The following is a 9678-nucleotide window of genomic DNA, read 5'->3' as shown; positions in this document are numbered from 1 at the left end:
CTACTATTGTCAGTAATTACTTACGCATTAACAAACTATTATTAATATATTCATGACAAAAACCAATAACATAAGCTAAAGAAGTTTTTCTTATATATATATTTAGGCCTAGGAAATTTTAAAATAGAACGAGTAAAAACAAAAACTCTGTCTAGAGGGGGGCGGGCTCAGACCCTTATAGCTCATTATAGGTGATGAGCCACTCTATTAAACTGTTAAAAATCTCCAGGCGTAACAATGGACTAATCATGGCACATTATTATAGCGTTAGTGAAAACCAGTTTTTATTATCAAAGGTATATCCTATTTTTCATCAATTGGCCTATCGAAATACTTGTTTTGATAGCCCATAAACATGTGATGCCACTGAGCCTAGCAAAGAAAAATGTTGTACTCTTGTTATTAGTAGTTTTAGTTCGTATTAAAAATATGTTATATTTGTGCTCGCGCTCTATGATTGGCTAAGAGAAATTCTTCTGTTTCTTCTGAAGTTTGTTTGAGCCAATGACCTTTTTATTTAGCTTCTTTTAGTAGATGGCGAAAATCACGTTTGAGAAGCTTTATAAAGTTTCTGGATCGAGTTTATACAGTATTCTAGTAAGGTAATTTTTATTATCAGTACTTTGATTTAGAAAAGATTAAAGAAATGATACTACCGCACTTTCTTCTGTTATTCCAAACAAGAGAAGTACGTTAAGGTATTAATACTATTTTTTTGTTTTACTATAATATATACAAAGCATAAACTGTACAAATTTTTTAATGTCTTTCACATTTAAACATTAAAAAAACCTTTTAAATTTTTTAACTTTTCTAACTTTAAGAAATCAAAAATCAATTAAGATTTTAAGGAATAAATATCAACTTATGTATATTAAACTGACAATGCAGATTTTCCTCAGTAAATTCATTTGAATTTTTTTCTGTACAGTACAACTTATATTCTGGCTTTTAGAAAGCTTGGGGTTCATAACCATACTCATGTTAATTTCTGCACGTTTTGAGTTTTACTCTTATTTATTATAATTTCTGTTTGTTTTGGGTTTCATTTATTTATTGATACTGATTCATGATAGTTAGATTATTTGATTCTATTTTCGTTCATTTTGGTTTAATGGAGTTCTTAACTTCTTTTAAAAAACTTATTTTATTGAAAAAGTTTTTTTTTAAATAATTATAGTTATAGAACAGAATGTGTCTCTTCACTACCATAGCTCAAAGTTAGCATGGGCGTGTAAATATTGAAAAATAACTGAAGAGATAATCCGAGGAACTACAAAAACAGCAGCAACAACAAATCAAAATAGCAAGTACTATTTCCAATCCAATTATCAAAATGTCAAAACAGTGACAGTTGACTCTCAAAATACCAAAATATCAATAGATTTCAAATGCCCAATATAAAATGTCAAAGAAAATGTGAAATACTGCACAATACTGCACAAAGGAACTTCGACATCTTTTTGTCGCCGAAGTGAAATCGTCTTGAAGTTAAAACACAAGGTGTATTTTTCGTCGTCATATATCCAAGGAGGACAGATGAAGCTGATTTTGGCCATCTGAATATGCATTATACTAAAATTGGTAAGCAAACCCTTAGTAGAGAGGAAGCTAAATCTAAAGCTTAAAATGAAAAGGATTCGAAAATTTTCAAGCTTTGAGAGTTAGTTACTGGTTATGATGGTGAAAGTTGCAAATTAAAAAAAAAAAATTATATTGATTGAAGATAAGGTACTTGTCTATTACAGATAAGGTACTTTTCTATTACACCGACCACACTCAAGTTATTGATCTGAGTACTAAAGTAGTAATACCGTAGTAGTAGTAGTAATAAGACCGGTCTCTTTGTCTGCATTTGGAGATAATTAGCTTAGTCTCAGCGATAAAAACTTTGTATGCAGCAGTGTTTCCATTCTAGGGATTTCCCCCTATAATGGGGATTTTTGAGGTCTTTTAAGGGTGAACTTTTTCATTTAGGGATTTGGGGATTTTTAGGGATTTTTACAGGTCTTCAGGATTTTTTAAGGAATTTCTAGGGTTTCGGCCCTAGAAAATCTTCTTCCGACCAAAAAAAGGAAAAACGGGGAGGAAGTAGTTTTCCGTCCCATTTTTCCAGAAATTCTGGACGCGCTATAAAGGGAGTTAAGGATCTTTTGCGCAGTCGAATCGGAAGCGCGTTATGGTGCTATGTTTAAATGCTTGCCTATTCTGGATAGAGCCTTCTAAGACCAAAACCAGGAAAGGACAATTCAAAACTGGAAGACCAGCGGTTCATAACTTTGCTCCCAGTTTTAGCGGAAGTATATGAACGACTTGTTAAGTAAAGACTTAACTATGAAGTAAAAAAAAGGCGCGGCCTTAAAGATATACAATGGGGCTTCAGGAAAAACAAAAGTATCATAGAAAATTTGCTTTGCTTTAAACAGGATGCTTAATATGCTCTCCAGAAGGGACTTGTAATGATTGAAGTTTTCCTTGACGTCAAGGGCGCGTTTGATAACATTGTACATAGACAAATATTGTCAGGAATAATTGAGGCTGGAATTAGAGGTAGAATGTTGCTGCTAAGTAAAAATTATCTTGAAGACCGAGTAGTTACAGTGAGAGTAGGAAATACAATGTCAACAGCCCTAGTAAGAGGAAGAAGTGGAGTTCCCCAAGGGTCAGCCTAGGACCTGTTTTTTACAATGTGGGGCAGTGTAATATCCATATTAGAGAAGGGGATTCAAATGCGGGAATTTTTGCTGATGATAAAACTTTGTGGGTTACGGCAAAGACATTAGAAGAGGGAATCAAAGCTATTTCAGAAGTATTAGCTTAAGTTGAAAACTGGGCGACTGATATTGATCTCAAATTTTCAACACATAAAACAAAAGCCATGTTAATAACTCGGAAGAAAATGAAAGTTACCCCAATAATGTTGGCCAGCAGATTGAGTTTGTGAGTGAAGCAAAGTTCCTGGGTGTGAATATAGAGAAAAATTTGAATTGGAAAGCACATATTGAAATGACCAAGGCTGCTTGCGTTAAAAGGCTGAATCTTATGAAGATGCTTACAACTGTTAGCTGGGGACAAAAACCCAGTTTTATGATGGAGTTTTATATAAAATATATTAGGTCTAAGATAGAATATGCTTCCGTGATTTCTTTCTCAGGCAGTGACACAACCCTAGCAAAGTTTAATTCCGTACAGAATGCAGCTATACGCATTGCCTTTGCAGCCAGAAAGACTACCCCTATTGCGTTTTTAATGTCAGAGTAATCTCAGTTAGATCAAGAATTCTGATCGATTTGAGATTCGGCCTCTCCCAGGCCACTCAGCGCGTCCCCAGGTGGTAGATAGGGGAACGTCCTGTAGATATGCCGGGTACCTCACGGTAGGTAGGTGCGGACCAAGGGAGGACCCTGTCTCTGGGGGGTCTTGAAATGTAGCTGGAGCCCCCACGTCTGGGGGCCATAAGTTCAGGCGAAGGAGGTGGAAGGACTCTCTGATGTGCACTGGGCAGGGCCCATCGGCGTATGGATACGTCCCGCCATTAACAAACCTACTCCTAGCAATGGGAAAATTGCATGTGATGGAGGACGCCAGAAGGGTGAATTATCGGTAGTAGATATAACCAGCCCCTGCTAGGTATGGAGAGGAGTAGCTTACCGCCGTCCTGAAATTAGCCAAGAAACCTTCTTTCCTATAAAATATGAAGTACAAACGATCAAGAACGAGAACCAATACTACCGCGTCCGGGGCAACTGACAAAGTTACCGTGTCCAGGGCAACCGACGAAGTTACCGCGTCCGGGGCAACCGACGAAGTTACCGCGTCCAGGGCAACCGACGAAGTTACCGCGTCCGGGGCAACCGACAAAGTTACCGCGTCCGGGGCAACCGACGAACTGACGACCCAGAATCTCCCTTTAACAATGTTGAAAAGTCCAAAACCGGAGGCTATGCTTTCTCCTAAATTGATTTTATCTGTTGGAACCCTGAACGTTAGGACGCTTGCTAAACAAGGCAAAATAGATCTTGTCCTAAATGAACTAAACAGATATAAATGGGATATTGTGGGACTTTCAGAAGCACATCTCCCTAGCACCGGTGAAGAAAGGATCGGCAACACTAGTCTGATAGTGTCTGGGAGAACCGATGGCGTCCATCGCCAAGGTGTTGGCTTTTTGATGTCGACTAAGGCACGAACATCCCTGATTCCGTAACGCCTGTGTCAGAACGGTTGATTATGATACGAATCAAAGGATCACCGATCAACATCACGATCATACAAGTCTACGCTCCTGACTGCAGCGAACCAGATGAAGAGTCTGACAATTTCTACTTTCAAGTGCAAAGCATAATTGACGCAGTTCCTAAAAAAGACCTTATTGTTGTCATTGGCGACTTCAATGCTATTGTTGGTAACGATTTTGCTCGAAATGAAGATTTTATGGGTAAATTAGGCCTTGGAAGACTTAACAAGAGGGGCGAACGCCTCATTGAATTTTGCAGAGACAGTGATCTAGCCATTACCAATACTCTCTTCAAACATAGAGAACGTCGTAACGTGACATGGACTTCGCCGGATGGAAAAACCCGTAATCTTATTGATTACGTGCTCGTCTCTAGGCGGTGGAAATCATCTGTGCTAGATACTGTCATTCTCGCAGGTGACGATTTCGACAGCGACCAGTCCCTGGTCGTTGCTGTACTAAAGATACACCTGGAATCTTCCGCTAAGCTGAATAAGAGACTCGCTCGTTTAAACATACATCTTTTCAAAGACCCTCAAACCCGCCAGACCTACACCGATGAAGTGTCTACTCAAATATTGGAACTTCTTTCCTGTAACTCTATCTAAAGAGGATATCGATAAACTGGTCACAGACTCCTCTAAGATCATCAGCAAAGTAGCGATGTCCGCCTTAGGAACCAAAAAGGGTGATAAAAAGCCTTGGATAACCAATGAAATCATTTTAGTATGTGCTGAGAAACGAAAACACAATGACAAGTCAGTAAAAGAGAGCAAGGACAGATATAAGTAATTGAAATGTGTTGTAGAAAAAGCCACTTGTAGAGCCCATTACACCTACGTTAAAGACAATTGCGAACAATGCGAGTCTGATTTTAAGAGAGGCGATTCATACTTCATGTATAAGAGAGTTCGTGAGCTAACAAGCAAGAAAAGCCTCAGTTCTTGTGCACTGCTAGATAAAAATGGCTCTCAGATACAAAGCACAGAAGGTATCCAATCGAGATGGATGGAGCATTTCAAAAAAAAGATTAATCCTGATATCTTTCCAAACCCTTCTGTCCTGGATTTCTTTCCCGTTACTGTCTCAGACCCCGGCCCACCTCCTCTCCATTCTGAGGTCGAGGATGCCATCCAAGTGGTGAAGACTAACAAGGCCCCTGGCCCGGACGGAATACAGGCAGAACTGCTGAAAGTCCGGTGTGAACCACTTATAGATCTTTTCCGCAAGACTGTATCCGATGCTTGGCAAAAGAGTCATTTCCCAACTTCTTTGTGCGAAGCCACAATATTTCCACTACACAAGAAGGGGTCAAAGGCAGTATGTGATAATTACCGTCCTATTAGCCTAACAAGTCAAACTGCCAAGATCTTCACCCGATTTATACTCCAACGGATCAGAGCCGTGTCATCCTTAGTCATCCAAGATTACCAAGCCGGGTTTCACCCTGGGAGATCGACCGTTGATCTAATTTTCACTGTTCGCCAAATTTTAGAGAAATATCTGGAATTCGGTCGCGGCCTGTATCAGCTCTTCATCGACTTTAGGCAAGCATTTTACCTTATTTGGAGAAATTGCCTATGGCATATTCTCCTCCATTACGGAGTCCCACGAAACCTAGTAGATCTTATCAAGGATATGTATTCAAAATTTGGGAGTCGCGTCATGACTAGTGAAGGTCTCACTGACAGTTTCCAGACTTCCGCATGTGTCCTTCAAGGATGCCTTTTGTCTCCAGAGCTGTTCAACCTTTTCCTCACAGCAGTCTTATCCCTGGTGGAGACAATTTGTGGCGCACATATAGGGGGTGTTCCGATAGATAAGCTAGCCTACGCCGACGATATTGACGAAATGGCTGAAACACCCGAGCATCTACTAGCCGTTGCTAACGACGTCTTCGAAGCCACTAGTTCTTTTGGAATGATCATAAATGTATCAAAAACAGAGGCTATGTGCTGCTCACGAAAGCCGCAGGATACAGTTAAGCCAGACCTGAAAATTAATGGAGAGAGTATCCAGTGGGTTGACGAGTTCCCTTACCTCGGTAGTCTGATCACTAGCGACAAGTCTATCAAAAGACATTAAAAGACGTCTCGCCCTCGCGAGTTCCAGTTTCAAGGCCATTATGCCCATATGGCGAAGCAAGGATTTGTCTCTGTGGCTTAAGACACGACGTTTTGATACCCTGATCATCCCCATCGCAATATACTTATGTGAAACATGGACACTGAAGGTAAATAACAACCTTCGATTTGCAGCATTTGAAACTAAGTGTCTCTACCGCATTAGCGGGATCAATTACTTTGATAGAATTTCAAATGTCGAACTTCTGGAGCGCCTTAATGTACAGCAAATAAGTCTCGTTAAAATCAAGCTTCAACAACCTCGATGGCTTGGTCACATATAACAGATGAGTCGGTCCCTTTTCCCGTAAATCACCTTCGAAGGCCAAATTCACGGTTCTCGTCCTCGTAGTCGTCCCCCAAAAAGGTGGAAGGAAATCTTTGCACCTCACCGCCTCTCGGACCTTCTTTGCCTAGCAGAAGACCGTGAAGCATACAAAAGGCACTTCCACATCATTACGAAGAAATAGGCCCCAAGACGACCATCAAGGACGGATGGGACTTAAGTCAAGTAAGTAACTCAAGTAGATCAAGAATAGTTAAACCAGGAAAAATTGTTACATCAAATAAGTTTAAAAAGAGAAACCAGGAAAATATCTTTGAAATATCTTCTCGTATCAGTGAACAGTTTGGAGTGACACTAAAAATAACAGATATGTTAATGCCTGCTCCTTGGGAGACAATTAAGCTACAGTGCAATCTTAAGTTTGAAACGAATGGATACCATGATTCCAGAATAAACTTTGAATTAATGATGGCAGAGAAATACAGGGGATTCCTTAATATATATACAGACGGATCTAAGAAAAGTAACCCAATTTCTGCAGTAGGGGCCGCCTTTGTCATTCCATTGATACAAGTGTCAAAGTCATTTAAACTGCATTCAGAGGCAACAATCTTCCAGGCTGAAGTAATAGCCATAAAAGAAGCAATTGTATTTGCTAAAGAAAATCTTAGCAACCAAAGAAACATTGTATTGTTGTCAGATTCAAAAAGTGCATTGTAGGCACTCGCCAATTTTGATCATAATGGGAAAATTTCAAGAGAAGTTGTATTGTGCTACAAGGAAATAGTATCATTTATGTCAACAGCAAACATATGTCTTCAGTAGATACCAGCCCATGTTCAGATTTTGGGGAATGAGAGTGCCGACACAGCTGCTAAAATGGCCTGCGAAACAATAAATGTATTTACTAGTGGTTCAACTCCTAGATCTGCAATGCAATTAGATCAATTGATACAATCAGTAAGAACGTAGGATTTTGAGGATAGCAGAAATCAATCCGGAAATTGGTTTGTTACCCGAAAAGCAGCAAGAACGTTTGAGAGACATGTGTAGCATGGATTAAGTAGGAAAGAGGGAAGATTAGCATTTCGTCTTAGATCAGGCCATGCAGATACAAAATTATACAGGGCAAAGTTTTATGGAGAGTCAAGTAACTGTGAGTTTTGTGACAAAGAAGAAAGTCTGGTACATCTTCTTATAGATTGTGATAAGTACACTCTCCAAAGACAGCATATCAAGGCCCTTTTTTCATGAAAGAAGAAAACAGTTGAGTGTAAATTTGATTTTGGGGGGATTTGCAAATGACAGTGACAATATACAGATCCTAAAGTTGGTCGCACAGTTTATTACTGCAATTGGGAGAGATAAGACGATGTGATGGGAAGAAAAATTATGATTAATTAATGTGACAGAACAGATTATTGATGATTGATTAACTAAAGTGGGATCCAGATTTATTGAAAGAAGACCCAAGTGACCGAGCAGTCAAGAAGGGTCTTTAATTCGTTCATCATCATCGAGCCTTCTAAGAGATCCTAATCCGACGACGACAACAACTTAATTGACCTAGAAGTCAAGAGAAGAGGGGTTGAAATTCTTAAAAAAAGGCCTTTGAGGCAGTGGTATATTCACTGTTTTATAATAATATATATATATATAATTAGCATAATTATTTTTTACAATTATCATAATTATTTGAATCAGTCTAACTTAGCAATTAACAAAAATGAGTAGAAATAAAAAAAATGCACCTGAAAAAATTAGTACTTTCATCAGCCTTGTGCAAAAATTTAACTGCAGCCTCAAACAACTTGATTTTGTAACCTTTACAAAATGAAACTGCTGACATTTTGATAATAATGTATTGAATATCTTAAAATTTGAATTTTGGTAAAAGCCAGTCTCCATTTGGCAGATTATGAAAATCTGTACTGCCAACCGGCAAATTTTATTTCAATGGAGACTTCTTTTCTGGAGACCTCCGAAATTCTTTTAACACTACTAATCATTTGAAGAAAACCTGGTAAAAGTGCAGACTAGGGACCCCTGCAGTCAAAGGTGCAGAGATACTGCTCAGTTTAACCAGTACTTGCAGTAAGAAATAAATTGTTTAGATTCTGCTTTTGCTGGACTGCCCTCTGCACCTTTAGAGCCCTGTTAGAGCCCAATAGACCGAATAATATATAGTAAGAAATAAGATGTTTTTATCAGGAGTCCCTTTTCTGCACCTTTACTGAAAACTTGGTTAGCCTCCCTACCTCTGCTTCTTGATCATTGAACTGCAATCAATAGCGCCCACTAATGACACCAAAAATTGTAAAAAAAAGTTTGGGATACCAGGTGATCTGTCACCTTTTACTAGTCATTTCAAACATTCTGTTCTTTCCATAGGATGATGACTTTCTTGTCAATAAAGATTATTTTCATTTACAACATGATTAGTTTAAGGTGATTGAAAGCCAGTGGATACTCATTGATAGCCCCCGGCCTGCTGTACTATATACCTGTAAAGTTGCCATATGAAACTAGGTTACATTACTTTGCTTAAAAAAATGAACTTCAGAAAATACAGAATGGAACAGCTACTGCATATAAAAAGCTACCAAAAGTTTCATTCTCTTTTGTTCCTTAGAGGTTCTTTTTTTATAGGTGTTTCTACAGCACCAAGGGGATAAAAGCCTGTTTTGTTGTGTATAGCTATTTTTATAAGGAGGCAGCCTTGCTTGTTTAGCCTGCCTGCCTGCCAAGTGAAAGGCTGAGATACTATGCAATGTTGACATAGCATAGTTTAATTGTCATCGGAAATAAAATTAGCTTAATTTAACAGGGTGGCCCATAATCATAAGTCACCATAAATAAAAAAAAACGGTTATGTTTGTATCAGAAATAATTCATAGCATGATCTGCACTATTACCATTATGTTGGAAACACATTTCAATATGTTTCTCCCACTCTTGATGAACATAAATGAGCAAACCAATGATCTGCTGCAAAAACATAAGCATGTTTTCTATTTATGGTGACTTTTTTT

At 38.6% G+C, this 9678-nt stretch overlaps 1 protein-coding gene across 3 annotated transcripts in view; it reads left to right on the top strand.

Annotated features, from left to right (window-relative positions):
- Positions 1 to 305: 305 nt before the first annotated feature.
- The window catches only part of LOC148954713 (galactose-3-O-sulfotransferase 2-like), a 28259-nt gene continuing 18886 nt past the window's right edge, over positions 306 to 9678 (top strand). The window contains exon 1 of one of the 3 annotated variants that reach the window (XM_089087215.1): positions 306 to 597. Coding sequence is in view for 1 of the 3 variants with exons in the window: in XM_089087214.1 (XP_088943340.1) it covers positions 535 to 602 (68 nt within the window). In the remaining 2 variants the exon portion in view is untranslated. Of the gene's footprint in view, positions 603 to 625; positions 689 to 9678 lie in introns of those variants that run through there. The other 2 variants (XM_089087214.1, XM_089087216.1) reach the window with 2 other exon arrangements.

This window comes from Artemia sp. Qi Xiang Cuo, chromosome 3 (assembly GCF_049724085.1).
Source record: "Artemia sp. Qi Xiang Cuo chromosome 3, ASM4972408v1, whole genome shotgun sequence".
Lineage (NCBI taxonomy): Eukaryota > Metazoa > Arthropoda > Branchiopoda > Anostraca > Artemiidae > Artemia > Artemia sp. Qi Xiang Cuo.
The sequence above is the reverse complement of the archived record's forward strand: the minus strand, read 5'-3'. Positions and strand labels throughout refer to the sequence as shown.